Raw genomic sequence first — 20548 nt, 5'->3', positions numbered from 1 at the left:
AGACAAGTAGACTAATCAGTCCAATGAGTACACAATTTCTATGAAACCAGTACATTTTTCAGATAAAATTTAGGAATGAAAGAAATCACAAACTCCTGGATTCTTCAAATGTTATGGAAAACATCAAGAATTTGACAGACAGTAAAAGAGACAAGGGTTTCTTGCTGTTGACAAGTACTGCGGCGACACAAAGTTCTAGGTTGCTAGACAATTCTGATGACATTCACGCAGACATTGCGTTGTCTCTCCCAAAACCCCCCCCCCCAAAAAAAAAAAACTACCAGAAGACTGCCAATGCAAAGGCAAATAAAAGTACAATCACAATTGAACGAGAAAGACTTGCCATGTTAGTGAGAGAAAAACAAGACTACTCAAGATCCTTTTGGTCCAGTGGTGCAAAGGGTGAGTAGTGAGCAACAATTTACACCGACAAACTTTCATTAGCGCACCCTTTCTTATTATAATTAACAATCACTCTCACAAAGGGGCAGATGGGAGGCATCTGAGCACTACAGACACAAGGTCGGCTAGAAGACAAGAGCAAAACAAGATAATTATCAAGTTCAGAGAACAGCAACGGCATGAACCATCTTCAATCATTAAAAATAATCAATGTAAAACAAATTCTTACAAACCAAGCATGATTCACTATTATTGAATTTGTGCAAGTTACTTATGCCAGACATATACTGATACAGAGTAACAAGTTTTGCATATTGGAAAAATAGCATTCAATATTATGAAATAGTCCCACACTGAGATGCTACAACTAATCCAGATAGTACTTTAGGGGTGTGGTACTTCCCTCTTAAATCTTGTTTGACAGGTGGATCCCAATGTTTGCTTAAATTTCCATCAATTGGCATCTGAGATTCAGAGTTGGACCAAGCTCCTCAAAATTAACTATATGAGAAGGGCACAACCTATTGAGCCAGAGTGAGCACCAGAGTGCAACAGTTGGAGATGTCAGTTCTTGAAGGGAAGTGTTATGGTGGAGTCCCACTTTGGGAAGCCACAAATCGAATGGTAGGTTCTCATCTTCGCTTAGCTTTCCATCATAAACTATGATGAAAAAAATCCTAACTTTGATTGTATGATATCTGCAATCCTTAACTCATGTCAAATATCATAAAGTTGCTCACCTTATTCTCCCCTCCAATCTATTAATTCACTCCGAGGCACATATAGCTTTGCAGCTCGCTCTTCTGCCTCAGTATCATTTACAACACCTCGACATCTTGGGAAGCCACAATAACAAGCTAATCGTTCATCAATTGAAAAAAACCTGTTACATGAATTCAAGAAACTCAGAACAGTAGTGTAACAAGAAAACATAGACTCTCTTTGGAAAGACATTAGACCTATAATCATATGTGAGCTCCTCCCATTGTTTAATATCCCTCTTCGCAAATATTATAATGTGCTCATCACCATTAACACTGATCACTCTTGAGTAGCAATTTGGCTGCACGTGACAAAAAGTAAATAGGTGAGCAATTAACTAGGCCCTGAACTTGTTCATTTCTTAAAGCCTACAGGTGTGCATTGATTCTTCGGGAAATTGAATTGCAGCAATTTAAAACCAAAATCAATAATCATACTTTAATGCTCATATCAGGCCAATTGAATATCAAGATCATTGTGCTCTGACATTTACTTGCATTCTATGGGATCTTATTTATACTTGCAGGAAACTTTTACCAGCAAATGACAATCTACCTATTCTGTTAAAAAGATGACAATCTATCTGATGTAAAGACATTTAAGAGTACTGTAAAGGATACAAAGTGACCAAAGTATTCTCAGGCCAGAGAATATAAATCTCCATTTGTAAAAGTCTGTGTGATTAACAGACAATTGAAAATTGCAAAATCAATTCATCAAACTTCAAATTAACAAAATCACTAGTAATACAGATGCAGTAAAAGGCAAACATCAAATCCAGGGAAAAGTTACATACTGCACAAGAATGATTAATCAAATGAGCAATGCTTCCTGCTCTAGTAGCATCAATGACTCGTTCATCATCAATCCGAAACATGTATGTTCCAGCACCCTGCTTAAGAGACCAGAAGTCAAGTTACTGCATCCTGCTTATGCATTTACAGAACATTCTGATTCTGAAGTTTTACTCCTCTTTTTAGCTAGTTTCCTTTCATTGCCAGTGGGAAAATTTTTGAAATGTTACTGATGTTTGTATGAGAAGCAGTGCCTCAAGCCAAAAAGCAAATGCAAGGTCAATGGCTAGAACCATTTCTTCTGTAAGCATAATCACCCGGGCTAAGCTAACACCATTTGATTAATCACCATAGGTGTCACAATATCCTCATCGCTAAGTGGCAACAAAGACAGGGAACAGACTAGTGGGCATCTCTGATGAGCAATAGGTTTATCCAGTGGAATCAGATTATTTTCTTCTAGCCATTAAGGGTGCATTAGGCACGTGGAAAAGTTAGCTGAAGAAAAGGTAGAGATGAGGGAAAATATTAATAACATGTTTTGGCAGATAGCAAAGTGGCTTTGTTGAAATAAAGCTTATCATGTTTATGGGAGAGAGTTTTCCTATTTCCAGTCTTTTTCCCATTTTGTACCAAATGAGCCCTAGGTTCATAGGTGATGGAAGTGATAGGGAGCACAAGCCTCTTGGCAAAGCGTTTTATTCATGGGCTTGCGGTCTCTACAATCTAAACTCAATGAAAGGCTTTAATCTGAAGTTTCTTCCAGCAAATCTTCCATGGGAGAGAATTATTTTCTTTCCATTCCCTTTTGCTTCAACCAAAAACATTTTAGGTGCCCCTTGTGGATATACAGGGATTGCACAGTTCTTCAAAGCTAACGTCTGTAGTCTTTCTAGTTTTTCTTTTTCTAATTATGCTACGGAAGGCCACTTTTGCTCTGTTGTTGTATTGCTTTATTATTCTCATTAATTTAATTTTGTTTTAAAAACAATGCAACAAGACAAGTCAAAATACTTACCACCAAAGAATTATATATAAAGTGCTCTCTCCGATCAGCTATGGAAGGTCTAACAAGTTCACCAGTGTATTCAATCACCTGAAGGAAGACAATCAACAGGTCCAATGTGAGAGGTCCAATCACTAACATTAACAAGTCTCATTTAATTTTGAGAATTTCTTTACCATGTCCCCGCCTTTATATGGATGCTTTGCAAAGATACCAAATCCATGAATTCTTGATTTCCCTAATAAATAACATATACCAAAGCAGGTCAAACACAAATTTGAGATTGTCTAACTCAAATAATTCAACAAAATAAGAAGTAATGCAGGGTAAAAACCGTAAGAAATTCACCAAATAATTAAGAAAAATTAAATTCACCATAAAATCCCAAAGTATAACCCATAGTGCCAGTGACAGTCCACTATCCACAAAATAGACGATTATACATTTCTCCCCTTGATTGTATACATAAAATAGACAAATATTCTTACCAAATGCTAGCCTTTTCCTAAAGGTTTCCCTCATGTATTTATATTTCTCAGCAATAGAAAGTATGCCATTTGAAGCATCAACCAGAGAGGTCTTCAGCCTGTGCTGGCTACAAAAGAATTTAGAGCAAACTCCTCTTCCAGATGGCTCTACGTTGTCTGACACTCCATGCTGGCAATGTCCACCAACCAAACAAGATTGATTTTCTACAAACAAGCGTTTTAAGGATGCTGCTGCAAGTGCTTCAGGTTCTTTTCGCCCTCTCCTGCCAAAGTTATTGTATGGTTCTGCCCAAGAATAAATACAGACATGATGAAGCACAGTACAGCTTTATTTCACTTGAGTAGATAGAGGGGGCACATTCAAAGTGATCTCAGAGATGTGCCAAAAATGAAAACTGGAAATCACAGAGAACAAAAGGTTAACCCTTTTTCCACCATTCATCCCCAGGAGTATGCATTAATAATCCTTCCTTCCTCCCTCTCCCCAAGTTTTCCGCTCTGTTCACACATACATTAGATACTTTTATGTAACTTTATGCATGTACGTTTACAGTCTAAAGTCAAGCCCATGCAGCATTCATCCAGGATTCAGCTGTAATTAAACTATACTTTATGCATGCTGCTTTCAAATCAAAATTAATAAAACAAGCTACAACACCAATTTGAGCATAGAAAAGAATGATGCAAGCAGCACAAGAAAACCACTTCAGCTTAAAGATTCCCAAAAACATACTATTTTGCCTTTTTTTGGGTTTTTTTTTAAGGGGAAATAAGAAAAAGACACTTAATTAGAAGGAAAGACATTGCATATTCAACCAACTCTTTTGAACCCCATGAGAAAAACGCCACAGAGGCCATAAAAATTATCCAATCCCTCACTAAATAGGGAGCCAGCAAATAAGCATTTTATGATCTTTACCAAAAACATTGTAATTTGTCAAGGGACACCATTCCGATTTTACAGGAGAGACTATTTCTCACTCATGATACTGGATATTCAAAGGCTTTTCTTGGTAATAAGTATTTTGCACTATAAGAGGATTTGTAAACTCTTTACTTGTTAATATCAAGTTTTCGAGGCTTTTCTTTTGTTTGAATTTTCAGGTTTCCATTCATTTTTATTAATGACAACTAAGTTGACATATGCCATAAGATACAAACTCCAAGGCCCCAAGTTAGAACTGGATAAATTTCATGCTTCCAACTATGAGAAAGGAAACTGGAATCACTGATCAGCTGATGAATTGCTACAGCCAACTGCTCTTTTGATTGTTTGCCCCCTAGGTTAATTTATTGTTTTACAACTACAATTAATCAAGTGGCCAAATTTGATTTCTTGGGCAGGCAGTATTGTAATTTATTTCTTTCAAACCTTGATTCTTGCCTTGAATCCACCCTAGAACCCATCAAGCCATACTAAATTTAGTTTCAGAGTTGTTCACTGTCACGAAACGCCTAAAAGAAAATGAAGCAATAGATTCACTTAAAATACCTCCGCAACTAAATACTATTAATTGTTGATAAAGCTTAAAAAAATGCTGCAGATCAAAACATTGACATCAAGCAAGAACAAACTTAATTCTAGTTCCCTGCACCCAAATATGAGATAATATATTAAAACTTCACAAAAAATTTGAACAGATAACTTTTTTCAGAATAAGCATATCCAAATAGCGTATCAGAAAAAAGTTACAGTAACATATTAGTTACCAATAAATAATGAGAAAAAATGGTGGAAGAGAAAATCAAATAAGGCCATAATTACGATAACTTCAAAAAACCCAACTGCCAATATCATACCACTGCGAGCACAACCAGACGGGTTGGGTGGTGGTTTATATTCTGAACATTGACTGGCAACGCGCCCAATGCGTTCATCAGCAATAGAATGATCATTTGATGGATGCCTATGTTTCTTGCAGAAGGAGAGCAAGCGAATGCACTGATCTTCATCATCATCAACAGAGAGTAGATAGAGCCTGTCCTCATTCTCAAGCTGCAAAATATTAAAAAAAAATAACATAGATAAGTGTCCTTTGATGAAAATTTCCTTCCCATAGTAATTCCAGCAGAGCCCATGGAATATACACAAAGTTAAAATGAAATAAAATTAAATATTCAAAAAGACAAGCAGGAGCAATACCTCAACACAGAGACCAGCAGCCCGTGCACAAAGTGGATGATATGCCACTCGACAAGAATTATTTGAACACTGTACAACATGGATGTTTTGGGGGAACATCAATATTAAAAGAGGAAAAAGAAAAAAAGAAAATCACTGAACATCAAACAAATTTACTTTGCCCATGCGTTGTGCCATTGATAAAAAAATTGGAAAAAAAGAGATTCAAATTTATCTGTGCTAACCTTTCCAAACTTTTGGAAGTATAAAATACTAATCTGCCTCAGATAAAAATGACTACAAGGACAGATTACACATCTTTTTAACCATCAAAAGCTTGAAGAATAGACCTGAGAATAACAAAAGTTATCTCTGTGAAAGTTGTGGCTGACAGAGTTATTTATAATGTAAATAGGAAAGTTTTATTTTATATTATTTCTTAAGATAGCAGAGAATATCACGGGTAGATTAATTGGGTATCATGGGTTATTATTTTTCCTGATTCTTCTCATATTGTGCTGGGATTAGGCTTCTCCCACCACTGTATATAGTCTGCTGTACCATTCTATGTGAATATATGAAAAGCGATGGCTTCTGTTCTCCAATTCGGCAGGTTAGATGCACAAATTCAGTGTATTAGTCAGTCTTGTTTGACATATTGCCATAATTTTACAATTCTATGACTATATTTTATGCAACAAAGACTCGCAGAGAGGAAGGAGATGAGATTGGAAAATAATTTATGAATAGAAGACATTAATAACACTATCCCATAGCATGCAGGCAGAGCACCAAATTGGAAGTGCAGAGCGGTTGTTTGTAGGAGCTTGGTGAGCCAAAGGTGCTTTAATCAGTTTAATTTCGTCAACTTGACCAAAACTCAAATGGTGCTCAGACCTATTGTAGAATCTTCTAAATACAGACATCACAAATATTCTGAAGTTATTGCAGAGGAAGTTCATAACCACTCCAAGAATTCATAAGCAAAATAGCTAAGTATTCAACAGCTTTCATGATCAACTACAACAAATTTAAGCTATAAAGTACGAATAGCCCTTGCACACAAATGCCACATTGGTTCCAGAAGAAGCAAAGACGCCTAAAATCCATAGTATCTAAGATGGGTTAAAGAAAATAAATTTATTCAAGGGAGAACGACAATTAAGTCCCAAAAAACTGAATTAATAATAGTTAGATTCCCGACAAAATTTTCTACAAAATGAATTATAAAGTTCAATTCAAATAATTGTCAACAAAAATTTCTGTTCCAATCTAAGAGATGCATTTGGTAATTAAATACTGATTTATAATCGAAAACCCTGAATTTGTAATAATCTCAATTGATATTTTTAACTTATTTTTCAAAAAAATTTAATGGGCACTTAACTGTCATTAATTCGATGTTTTGGGACTTGAGTGTCATTCTCCCTTTATTCAAATTGCCTACACTATTAGGAAACTTACAGAAGACTAACCTGGATGCAAGCACCATAAGGCACCCCACAAATGCTACATAACAATTTCCAGCGGTCCTGCTCATAAAGAATTTAGGACATTAAAAAGGAATAATGTTACAATGCTGTTACTGGGGACTAATTCCTTTTATTAGCCAAGAGACTTAAACATAACAATACAAGTATAAAATATTTATGAAACAAAGAAGCAGCAGCAATTCTAGGGAAAAGATAATCAATGCTCACGGTACCAAAACAGACATACAAGTGCACACAAAAGCCTGATTCTACTTATCCCATCAATAGGCTCCATCCGCTTGACATCAGCTAAGCAAGTTTCTGGCAAGAATTGCAACACTTAGCAAACATAGGTAAGCTAAAGAAAAGAGTGCTGAGATCAATTAATGAGCTAACAAACCTGGTATCCACATGGCACATGCCAAATGAGCCCATCGACCATCCGTTGTAGGCTTCATTGCACCTCCTAGAAGAAACTAAGTTGTGACACCCAATTTCATTTAATTATATAACATAGCATAAACACGAAAAGATCTCTCCGTACCTATCAGTGGACATAGGCAGCAAGGAGGTGGGGGGGAGGGAGCACCCAAGCGACATAGGTTACACAACCATAACACTCCATTAGAAGGTTCTAGTTCTCCATAACATCTGGCATGGACCTGATAGAACATTGCAATTTATGGCTCACAAAGCAAAGAACTGATAAAGTAGCAGGGTTTACCAGCTGGCATTACTAGTGGCATTAGCCTACTTATTAATTATTGATTAGCAGCAAATCTGCTTTAATTCTGAGAGAAAATATCATAAAAACCGTAAGGAGATCATACCATCATTCTGCATTTGTCACATTGCAGAAACAGATTGTTCTCATATTCCTACAAAAACTCAAATTTGGCAAGCAATAAATACAATTAGATCATGATTTAAACATCAAGAAAAAAACAAAGTCTATTTCCCTTCAGCAAATAGAACAGGGTGCAAGTAAAATAGGAATTGCATGTAGGAAAAATCACGTGAATAAAAAACTAGTAGATGCTCAAAAACATGTCAGAAATAAGAACTGTACCTCATCCATGTGACACACGTTGCACTTATCGAGATCAAACCAATCAATATGCACCTGCCTATAACCAACAGGCAGATCACTATATCTTCCAGAACCTATCTTGCACATTAAGTTTCTTGAAGAGGAGCTGCATTTATATAATCCCTGGAAGTGACAGTGCATCTCAGTTAAAGTCTTTTAGAATCTTCAAAAGAAAGGATTGTCATACAGCATACCTGTATAAGTTTAGCTACTTTGGGATTGGAAAAACCAAACATATCAGTTCCTGATTTATAGTCCCTTACAAGCCTTCCATCTGCAGTGGAAACGTCAGAAACACCCTTCTCTATTTTTTTTATCCGTTTGTATATTTTATTCCAGCAAGCAGTTGCTGTGGGACCATTAAACTGCAGCAGAACATTTGAGGAGATATGAAAAGAGTTATAGACACATCAAGAGTTCTTTTTCCATATTCCAAAAAATTGAAAAGAAGCACATGCTGCAATACCTCATCTAGCAAAGCAACTAATGATCCTTGCTATAGCTTAAGTTAGCAAAAAGGTCAAGAAATTCATATACGTCCTAAACATTACATGCCCAACATTTTTAAGAATTTTGTTTTCACTGAAGTCATGTTTACCCTGTTTCCCCTGCAAATCCTTGAAATTTTGTTTCTTATGTAAATAAAAATTTGATCACTGAAAAAACCAGAAAATTCTTGACATTTATGATCAGAAGGGAAAGTAAGATAGAAAAAGTTGCAATTACTTGGAAAGGTGAAATTAAGATGCTAGTTCTTCATAAAGGATTTGGTTTTTAAAAATGCCAATTTAAGGGGAAAATAAACATTAGATGCTTTGGAAGACATATATCATAAAAGCATGTTTATGAGAGCAAAATCACTTCATCTTGTAGGAACTAACCTGCTCTCCACCATCCAGTGTCACCCTAAAAAGTGGTCGAACCTTTGACTCAGGATCTCTCAACACCTCCATCTTATATGATGTGCAAACTTTTGGATCTAAATATCCCAAAAACAGACAAAAGGAAAGTTAAGATGGTCTCTAAAAGAATGAGCGCACGAAAAGAATCAAACATGAAGAATATATCATGAAAAACATCCCAAATAAGGCATTTAAAAAAGGTTTCACCAGTAACTGAAGTAAAATTCCTCACTGCCATATAACCCTCTGGCCAGATTACACTTCCGTCTTGAAAATTTGCAGAATCATGAACAATTCTTCCTGAAAGAAAGTTCACATCTGTCAGTTCCCGCACTCCCACTGACACAAAAATAAACTATTTCACTCTAGGAGCAGTAGTGCAAGAGCACAAGAAACAAATAGGACCTGTAACAAGCAGTGTCTGTCATTGTAGAAATTATGGAGTAGTCAAAAATAAAAGACATCGAGACTGCCACTAAAATGAACACAGTAGGATCTGTTGATTATTTATCGGATACAAGAGATACCCCATGACATGGTAGAAATTAAGATTCCGAATAAGCCATATCGCCAGAAAATAAAAATGGTATTAATGATAGGATAGAAACAGAACAGCCAGTTCCATACTTTAAATGTGTTTTAATAATAATAATAACAACAACAACAACAATAATAATAATAGAGGGCATTTAGAGCTAAACATATCAAATAAGAAATTAAAAGATTTATTGAATAGACCATTTGGGAATCAATGAGGGTAGTGAGGAAAGAAAATTATTTACCAAAAGGTAACCATAAAATAAATTATAACAAGCATGAATGTAATTAGAAAATGTGAAATCATCAGAAAATAAAGCTTATTCCGGCAGAAAGGGAACCATAAAACAACTTATAGCAAGCATCAATAGAATAAGAATATGTGAAATCATAAACATGCAAATCAAAATCTTGAGAGTTTACCTAGGCTTAAAATTTTCAAATCTCCTACTACGTAAGGAGAAGTTTCAATGTTTTTCAATGCTGTCTGGGCCCATCCATCATCTAAACAATCTTCACCAGAATATGTACATCCTTCATCCTCTTCATGTACATTTTTGCAGTTATCAGCCTTGCATCTTTTCTGTGACCGCAGCATTTCAGAAGGAAGCTTCTGTTTGCTTAAATAGCTATTCAAAATTCAGTAATTGCAACAAGCAACAAATTAGAGCTACCAACTGAAATTCTTCCTTCTGAAGGTCAAATTAGAAAACTTTAAATGCCACATACTAAAGAATAAAGGATAAATCTTATCCAAAAAAATAAGCAGTCTTAAGAATTTCACATATGAGCAAGTGGACTGCAGACTAAATTGAAATTGATTTCAGAAATTAAAACTTGTGCATAAGATATATTGATTAATGAACCCACAGTGAGGGGAAAAGTATAAATAACATTACATTTTTGCCTCTTCTAATCCTTCAAAAAAATGAGGCTTCTTGCATTTCAAGTGGAGACGAGAAAGAAGTCCAGTGAGAAATGATTTCACCTGCTGTGGTCTAACCCTAGAAAAAAAGATTAAAGGGAGAAAATTTCAGTTTCAAAGGAGAAATAGGTCAAATGAAGCCTACAGCTCCTCAGTGATAATTGAAAAACCAATTTTCCTTATTTTTCAAGATATTGAGAACCTTGCAAAGTCATGTGTGCCAAAAAATTGTACAGGAACGGATCTTCCACCGGAAAATAATTTTAAACCTTTACAATTCCCAGCAAGTGATTCATCCATAACAAGAGCTGGCCACATTGCATGACCTGCAAGTGAAATAAGCAAACTATTAATGAAACATAATCACAACAACAATTGATGAAATTCATGCCATATACTATCAACTAAAATTGCAAAGAAAAGCAAACAAAGTAACCAGAAGTATGCATTCTTGATCTCCAGAACATAGAATTTAGAGATAGATTTCAAATACGTAAAAGTTCAAAAAGGGCAAAAAAAATTTGTTAGCTCATAACTTTAGAAGCTTAATGTTGCTTTGATAAAAAACAACAAGCCTTATCCCACTAAATGGGGTCGGCTACATAAATTATATGATGCTATAGTGCCCTATCATTTACCAAACTTTTAAAAATGTTATTAACTAAAAGGACTCGGTCAACAACTTCTAAAAGTGTTCTCTTTAGCCTCTTCTACCTCTCTTAACAAGATTCAAAATTATCCGTTCCACTTTTCTCACTGCTTTGATAGATAACATAACCAATAAAGCTATTACCAAATGCCAAAAGAATTATCAATAGAAAACACCATCATATGTCAATCGAAATAGAGATGAAATTAAATTGGCAGACCAAACCAAAAATATTCACATCTAGTGTAGTCTTCTCTTTCCTCATTAAAATAAATCTGATGTGTTTCCAATAGTGATAATTATAAGGAAAAAACATATCATTGATTCTTATAGTTAATGTTAATGCTAGGTCGTTGCCCGTAAGTAACGCGCTGCATGGCTCGAGTACAGTGATAAGTGAGTTAGAGCCGCTGCATCGGCGCCCGGATGTAGTGTTAAATGAGCAAGGGCTACCGCGTCATTTGGACGCACGCGGCTAAAGAAGTTAGTCCATAAGAGCAAAATTAGATTTGGTACTTGGAATGTTGGGACATTAAATTGTAAATCTGTAGAGGTTGTAGGGGTTATGATTCAAAGGAAAATCAATATCCTTTGCTTGCAAGAAACAAAATGGCGTGGAGAAGAAGCTAAGGATATTCAAGGTTTCAAACTTTGGTATACAGGAAAAGTAAGTGCACGCAATGGAGTAGGCATCATTATAGATAAGGAGTGGAAGAAGAACGTTGTAGAAGTTAGCAGAATTGGAGACAGAATTATTTCTTTAAAAATGATAATTGGACGTGAGACTGTTAATATTGTTAGCGCTTATGCGCCGCAAGTCGGGATAGAAGCCAGTCTTAAGGAATTATTTTGGGAGGATCTGGAGGGGTTGATTCGACACATACCACAGAGTGAAAAGATTTTTATTGGAGGAGACTTTAATGGGCATGTCGGGAGGGAAGCTGGTCAGTATGCGAGGGTGCATGGTGGTTTTGGTTTTGGAGAGCTAAACAATGAAGGGCAAACTCTTCTTGATTTCTCATTGGCGTATGATTTTAAGATTGCCAACACTTGTTTCAAGAAGAGAGATGAGCATCTCATCACCTACAAAAGTGGAGCCTCAAGGTCGCAGATTGATTTTCTTTTGGTTAGGAACACAGATAGAAAACTTTGTAAAAATTGTAAGGTGATCCCTGGAGATGCTGTAACGACACAACATAGGGTCCTAGTCCTTGATGTGTGTATTATGAGTAAAATCCAAAAACGTCGACAAGTAGTAACACCAAGGATTAGGTGGTGGCAATTAAAAGGTGAGAAGCAAGATATTTTCAAGCGAAATCTTTTGGATAAAGGAATTTGGGATTCTCAGGGAAGTGCTAACATCATATGGGAGGATATGGCTAAAAAGATACGGGAGGTTGCAAAAGTAGTTTTGGGAGAATCGAAAGGTCCTGGTCCGAGAGATAAGGAGTCTTGGTGGTGGAATAATAGTGTACAGGACAAAATCAAGTATAAGAAGAACTGTTTTAAAGCCATACATTTGTGTAACAATGAGGAAAATTGGGAGAGGTACCGTATGGCTAAGAAGGAAACTAAGAGAGCTGTGGGTGAAGCTCGTTCTAAAGCTTTTGAAGAATTTTATAAGAACCTTGAGACGAAGGAAGGAGAGCAAAATATTTATAAGATTGCCAAGAGTAGGGAAAGAAAATCAAGAGATCTAGAACAGGTAAGGTGTATTAAGGATGAAGAGGGAAGAATTTTAGTTACAGATGATGAAATTAAAAATAGATGGGAGACTTATTTTTCTAAACTTTTCAATGATGGAGAGGATTCATCTAGTAACTTGGAGGATTTAGTAACTGGTGAAGGAGAACAAAATTTGTCATTCTATCGAAAAATACGTGATAAGGAGGTAAAGGAAGCTCTTAAGAAAATGGCAAATGGTAGAGCTAACGGACCTGATTGTATATCTATCGAAGCGTGGAAATGTTTAGGTGAAGAAGGGGTGAGATGGTTAACTAAGTTATTTAATGTGATTTTACGGTCCAAGAAAATGCCTGATGAGTGGAGGAGAAGTACATTAATTCCTATTTATAAAAATAAAGGAGATATTCAGAATTGTACTAACTATAGAGGGATTAAACTCATGAGCCACACAATGAAATTGTGGGAGAAAGTAATTGAGCACAGGTTGAGATTGGAGACAAGTATTTCTGAGAATCAATTTGGTTTTATGCCAGGTAGATCAACTACAGAGGCGATTTATCTACTAAGGGGATTAATGGAAAAGTATCGTTGTAAAATAAAGATCTACACATGATTTTTATTGATTTGGAAAAAGCTTATGACCGTATACCAAGAGAAGTGCTTTGGAAAGCGTTGGAAAAAAAGGGAGTACGGATTGCTTATATTAAAGCCATACAAGATATGTATGAGGGGGTAAAAACTAGTATAAGAACGCCTAGTGGTCAAACAAAGGATTTTCCTATAAAGATTGGGCTACATCAGGGATCATCTCTGAGTCCTTATTTGTTCAACTTGATTTTAAATGTTTTGACGGAACATATTCAAGAGGAAATCCCGAAATGTATGCTCTTCGCGGATGATATAGTTCTTATAGCAGAGACAAGAGAAGAGGTTAATTGCAAACTTGAGTTATGGAGGAGGACATTGGAGTCGAAAGGTTTTCGTCTGAGTAGAAGTAAGACGGAATATTTATATTGTAAATTTGATAAAGGACTATTCGAAAATAATTTGGAAGTGAAATTGGGAGATCAAATTATACCTCAAGTGGAAAAGTTTAGATATTTGGGAGCCATTATCCAAAATGATGGCGAAATCAGTGGAGATATTTCACATAGAATTCAAGCTGGGTGGTTTAATTGGAGAAAAGCTAAAGGAGTTATTTGTGACCGTAAGGTGCCTAATAAACTTAAAGGAAAGTTTTATCGTACTGCTATCAGACCGGCAATGTTATATAGTAGTGAATGTTGGGCTCTAACGGGACAGCAAGAGCATAAAGTTGGAGTAGCAGAGATGAGAATGTTACGATGGATGTGCGGACATACACGTAAAGATAAAATTCGAAATGAGCACATACGTGAAAAAGTGAGGGTGGCACCTATTGAGGAAAAAATGGTAGAAAATCGGTTGAGATGGTTTGGGCATGTACAAAGAAGACCAAGGGAGGCACCAGTGAGAAGAGTGGAACATATAACTTTGAGTCCGATTAAGAGAGGTAGAGGAAGGCCTAAGAGAACACTCTTGGAAGTTGTTGAACGTGATCTCTTAATTAATAATATTTCTAAAAGCTTAATAAATGATAGAGCACAATGGCGTCTTGCAATCCATGTAGCCGACCCCACCTAGTGGGATAAAGGCTTGTTGTTGTTGTTGTTGTTGTATTGATTCTTATAGTTCCATCAAATTTTGCTTTTAGTCCCTATAATTTTTTTAGTATTTTCAATCTCTATAGTTCAGAAAGATTAGGTGACGTTTGTCTTACAGGTCCCTATAATTTTAGGTTTTCTAGTATTTTTAGTCCCTATAAGAATTGAAAAAAACTACAGGAATTAAAAGCAAAAATTGACAAAACCACAGGGACCAAAGATTATGTTTTCTCTAACTATAATAAAGTTGCATATCTTGTCTATTCAATACTTCACTCTCCAAACAAATTTTCTGAAATCAAGTGCAATACTCCATAACGCACACCAAAATCTTTCCTTTAAAACTGTTACTTATCATAAGTTGTCCTCTGGCGTCAAGGGGGGAAAAAATGCTAACATATGCATGATTCCCTAAACTTATCCAAAGCAATAAACTAAAAAAGTAGCGGCTTAGTTTTGCATACTAACTCGTGGCATGAATTAAACCACATTTGACCAGTAAGCTTTAGTACGTGCAGATATCAGATTCTATGCCTGAATTTAAGAACTACAGTGTAGACTGCATATCAAGAACATTTAACGCTATGGCAAATATAAGTTGATAATTTTGTATGTATGGAACCAGAGGAATACAATATTAACAAAACAAAAATCTTACTTATTAAGAATTGTGCTAAAATTTGGGATCAATGAACTGAATTAAGGTATCGAGATCCAACAATCTACAAATGGAACAATTAAGTCAAAATAAGCAAAAACCTGTTAGCTTAGCCCATACAACTTCACCCGGCTCAAACTCTTGACAGTTGTCTAAACTTGCAGCCAAGGCAAGCAGCTCTTCCGCATCATAATCAGTAATGTTACAACTACTCAAGTTTAGTTGCTTCAGTTCCTCACGGGAAACATGAAACCTTACTTTCTCATTTGAAAGAATTAAGTTTTCTTCATCACTGTCTTCATATTTAACCTGCATGTTTACACAAATAATAATATCATCAAGTCCAAAATTATCATTTTTACATACACACATAATTAGCAGTTTCAGGTTATTCAAGCCAATAAACTAATCAAATAAGAGGGCCATACATGATGTATCTTAGTTTCTGAATCATAACCTATGACTCGACCAATGTACCATTTCAAATCCATGGGCCAATAAACCTGCAGAAAAAAAACGTCAACATTGATAAATTGTAATTATATGAACATCCGGGGGAATCAACTTTTCAATTAATAACCGAGAGAACATCAAAATATTGCCTTGCATCTTAGTCCAACCAATGTCTCGGGATCAGCATTATCAAAAGTCAACCTGCATTCAGTTCAGTTAGTATTTATGTCAGATTTTCTTCTTCGTTTAAGGAAGAATTTACACATCCAAAACAAATATATAACATGACCATAATCACAGTTAAACATCAAATTCAATTTCACGAAGCTTTTGTTTCTTCAGTACAGAGGAGCAATAATTATCAATGCCAGATAAGTAAAAGTAAATGCTAACGATGAATTTGCATACCATGAGAGATATATATTTTTGTTAAAGCAATCGAAATGAAAGAGGGGAAGAACCACCTGACCCATCTCTTTACAGTGCGGGAAGCAGGCAATAACTTCGGAAAATTTTCCAAGCGGACCCGATTTTTCCTCATACTAGAGTCACAATCACTGATATTATTAACATTATGAACACGACAGTCCCTCAACCGAGGCCCGTCAAGAGCACCCAATGCGCTCAAATCCACACCCAAATTCACCAATTCAGCGCTCCCAGCTTTTCTCTTCTCCTTCAGTGTCCCAGCCTCAGAATTGCCCTTCTCACGGTGCTCCCCAGAACCATCAATTTTGCGAATATCCGAGGTGGGTCCACCCCGGCTCATCAAAGATTCAAAAAAGGACACGCTCTCCGAGGAATGTCGGGGCTTCTTATGACGGCGAGAGTATACATGAAGAAGAGGAGGCTTATGAAGTGAGTTCTTGTGATCAGGGTCGAAATCCAAATGGGTGAGATTGAGCTTGCGGGCCTTGACCTTCTTCGACATGACGTTTGAAGAACCACTGGCGCTGACACGGCAGGGGGATGTAGCAGAATAAAGATGATCGAGAGGAAGATAACGAATGGGAGTGCCGTGGGTGGTGTGAATGTCGACGTTGGTGTCTTCTTCGGCTTCTTGGGGTTGGGGAACAAACGCCATGGATAATGATGGCGAAGTGCGAGAAGAGAGAGAGCAAGAGTCTTGGCCCCTTTGCTCTCTCGCCCTCTCCTAACGACCAAGGTGTTGAAAATGGAGATTAAGAGTGTTAGGGTTTTGCAATGTGCCGAGAGATGCAGATTGGAAGATCGTTTGTGGGGAGGGAAAGTTGTTTTCGGGGCAAAAAAATCTGTTTCCCGCCGCGTACCAACACTGATTGAAACAGAGGTGCTTTTAAGCCATTTACGTGTGCGACGCATTCATATAGACATCCAAAAGGAGGTTGCTCCCAAGTTACATTTTGGACCTTTTGGTCTTTTTATTTCGCTAGGTATTCTCTAAATTCACAATCTACCTGCTTACCAAAATTCTAGTTATGATGAATGCAGATATGACAGATTTACTGGTTAGAAGTTTGATAAAGTTGATCCTATCAATTCATGCCCTCGCATGTATTGAGGAGGAATTGAACTGTGAAATTAAATAATAGAATTAAGGAGAAATTTTTGTGTCTTGAAAAAGAGAAGATCTTGCTTTAGCTAGAGTTTGGCTTAATCACACACCTTGAGACATGTCTCCAATTTCCAGAGGGGGTGGTGAGAAGTTCAATAAAAGAAATCTTGTGCGAATTTTGGAATGGGCAGAAGAAACAAGGGAAAAGGGTGGAACACAACACTAGGATTTAAGGATTTTAACTGCTTCAAAATTGACCAATTAATAATGCATGATTGCTCATTGACATTAACATGCCTGATGACCTTGGAGCAAGAGGAGGAGTTTCTCTTCTCCACACAGGTTTCCAGCAAGGGCTATAGAATCCAAGGATGGGCTATTACACGGAGAGCTTGCTGGAACATGGATAGTGGCGAGTTAACAAGAGAGGGATATTAGTGCGGTAAAAATAAATAGCCGATGGAGCATGGAATATGAATGATACTAAGGATCAGTTTGTCTGAGGTGGACAGGTGTACCAGTCAAATTGAAGCGCTTTCATGGAGAGCCTCATCAAGTGTCAACATAAATGGGTTTAAATAGAAAAGAACATGGAAATGACCATTGTGTCCAGTTTGCAAGATTTAGCTAGAAATAGTTGAGCACTTACTTTTTACTTGCACATATATTTGGAAGGTTTGGGTAAATATAATAGAGAAAATACTATTAGAGAACTATTATTGAATCATATAATTAGGTAAGTGATGAAGTGATTAATTTAGAAGTTATATTGTATTGAAACTTGAAATACAGTGTGAACTTGTTATGGTCTCTTGCTAATGCTTCTATAGTCGTAGTCGCAGTATAAATTGAGAGGTGTCAAGTCCTAATAGATAGGTCATGGTCGTGATTGTTAAAATCAAAACATGACTCATAAAATTGCATGCTTTTACATACTTCTATGTATCTATACTTGGTTAGTTCTTAATCAAAAAAAGAAATTTACAAACTTAAAAATTTTTGCATAAAAATGTAGTCATACAAGGTAAGATTGCTAGTTTTTTTTTTTAAAGAAAAGACCTAACCCCGGACATTATGACTATGATTTTACAATGGAGATTCAAAGCTTGTGTGGATGAGAATGGGAGGTGCATTTGTAGCATGTTCAGTGCGAGGGTGAATGTAATTGCATATTTCTTAGCAAAACAAGGTTTGGCTGCTTATCCTGAATTCCATGTGTTTGTGCATCCACATGATGAGCTTGTTGGATATTATAAAATATTCATGGATATTTCAAAAGGAATTGTTATAATTTAATAATATTGATTTATATAACCCCTACTTAAATCTTATTTTTACCAACTTGGAGTTGTAGCTTTGAAGGATTTTAATCACCTTTTATTTGATTTAATGAAATTAAAAGGGTTTAATATTTGTTTAAAAATTTTAATGTTCAAAACCGCCCAAGTTATGAGGCTTAATTTGTTTTAATTTTTTTAAAACTGATGTTTGATGGTTTATTAAGGGGACCTTCTGGTTGTGACTATATATAGCCCAGGGAGTGCAGTGTATCCTGTGCCAAGCTCTAGAGTTCTCAAGCTCCTCCTATGTATTGTGTTGCATGAGTATATTTTGTTGGTCTTTGTTGTTCTGTAGCCTTGCTTAATTTGCAGGATGAGTTGTTTAATTCTGGGGAGTTGCCGTGCGAACAATCTAGTGTGACGGAATAGCTCTTAAGGACAGTGTCCTTGGCACGACTCAGACTTTAAATCTACCTGCCGGTTCCGACAATCTCCAACATTCTCAAGATCTACTTCCTCTGTTGTTGTTTTAATTGATGTCATTCTTATATTCTGGGAGTCATTGCCATGGCGAGCATCAGAAATTGCTATTCTGTTATGACACAGGTACACAAATTTTTGGTAGCACCGTTTCAGTAGCCAAGTCTTGAACTTGTAATCATTGCTTTATCTGCTTGGTCTTTTTTTTTTTTGACAAATATATAAAGGATGCATGCAGGGCATTGGCTGCTTGTTTATATTATTTCTTAAAACAATTCCAATTGCTTTCTCGTATCGAGAGTTTAACACAGGCTAAAAGGTTGAGCCAATAAACAATTATATAGATTAGAATATAGTGTGGGCTTTAAACTTTTGCCGTTAAGAAATTATTGTGGAATTTGGTTAGAATTTATGATATGATTCAAAGATTTAAAACGTTACATATCTTTGATATTTGTGAAATACATACGTGCTTATCATTAAGCATAAAATAATGATTAATCTTTATTGGTTATGTTATGCTCATGACATTCTGCTAATTTTATGGTAATTTAGCATTTGACCATATATAACAAGAGGAAATGCAGTATACCTTAAATGTAGGTAAACTATCTAATTCAAAGATTCCACTTCGTTTTTGTATGTCATGCATTGAATTTTCTTTCAATGCATGATTCTGATATTATATATATATATATATATATATATTTGTATGTATGTATTCTTAGTTATATCTATAGAGAAAGAGCGTTATATATATAGTGGTGCATTTAATTTTTTTTTTTGCAATGATACACGTTTTTTAATGGGATGAATATTGGAGGCAGTAGGTTAATATTGGCATACTGTTGATCATATTTTCATAGCAATGGACTCCTACTTGAATTTTGTGTTCATGATAACAAATGAATATGAAGGTGGAGATTTAGCCTTATGTCTGGCTTGTGGTTTTAAGTTGGCTATACATGTCATTAATCCATAATAAAATACTTTCATGACAAATTACCGTTTATATTGAATTATGAGTTGGAATTAACAAAACGTTGGGATTGGGTAATGAGAGGTAATGGTTCGTGAATGGCATTGATGGAAATTTATTTTGAAAACCTTTTATCAGGTTATTCAAAATGTTTATTTTGTGATATAAGGTTACCTATAGTGTCATAAATTTTTTTTAATGGTAGAATTTGAGTTAAAGGAAAATTATTGTGGGACTAACTATGCTATGTGCATACGTTGCTTATCTTGGATTTAAAATTTATGAGAAATTCTTATTTAATTAGAATTATGATTGATAAGGTATGGAAATATTTTTCATACATGTGGTTGAAATATTTAAAAGTGTGGGGGTATTTTGCAAAACATGCCTTGTTCTAAATTATTAACCTCATTTTATAAATACCACGATATTATTATGTTGTGATTTAGAAAAAAAATTAATTAAGAGGAGCTATTATTTGCATGATGGCAAATTTGTTAATTATGCAATTTGTGGCTCAGCTTGAAACAAGCATTGTGATGATGGCACAAAATTTAATTATTTATCTTGTGTAGATAAATATATTTTAAATAGGTGAATGACCTATTTATCTTGACATAAATATTCATTATTGTGGATAATGATTT

At 35.7% G+C, this 20548-nt stretch overlaps 1 protein-coding gene across 1 annotated transcript; it reads right to left on the bottom strand.

The window, feature by feature from the left end:
• Positions 1–578: 578 nt before the first annotated feature.
• Positions 579–16950, bottom strand: LOC129309962 (histone-lysine N-methyltransferase ATX2-like). The gene is made up of 24 exons (XM_054951756.1): positions 16093–16950; positions 15778–15829; positions 15604–15678; positions 15277–15484; positions 10703–10826; positions 10475–10579; positions 9999–10204; positions 9246–9338; positions 9018–9115; positions 8331–8501; positions 8116–8259; positions 7877–7924; positions 7591–7708; positions 7447–7512; positions 7294–7367; positions 7050–7109; positions 5596–5664; positions 5253–5448; positions 3453–3737; positions 3141–3202; positions 2977–3054; positions 1961–2056; positions 1362–1465; positions 579–1285 (listed from the first exon to the last, which is right to left on the bottom strand). The coding sequence occupies exons 1-24, from the start codon at positions 16710–16712 to the stop codon at positions 1144–1146; spliced, it is 3294 nt and encodes a 1097-aa protein (XP_054807731.1). The 5' UTR covers positions 16713–16950; the 3' UTR covers positions 579–1143.
• Positions 16951–20548: the final 3598 nt, after the last annotated feature.

This window comes from Prosopis cineraria, unplaced genomic scaffold (assembly GCF_029017545.1).
Source record: "Prosopis cineraria cultivar Desert tree isolate PC_DT_omini unplaced genomic scaffold, ASM2901754v1 PC4, whole genome shotgun sequence".
Classification (NCBI taxonomy): Eukaryota; Viridiplantae; Streptophyta; class Magnoliopsida; order Fabales; family Fabaceae; genus Prosopis; species Prosopis cineraria.
Note: the sequence above shows the minus strand (reverse complement) of the source record. Positions and strands in the feature narration are given on the sequence as shown.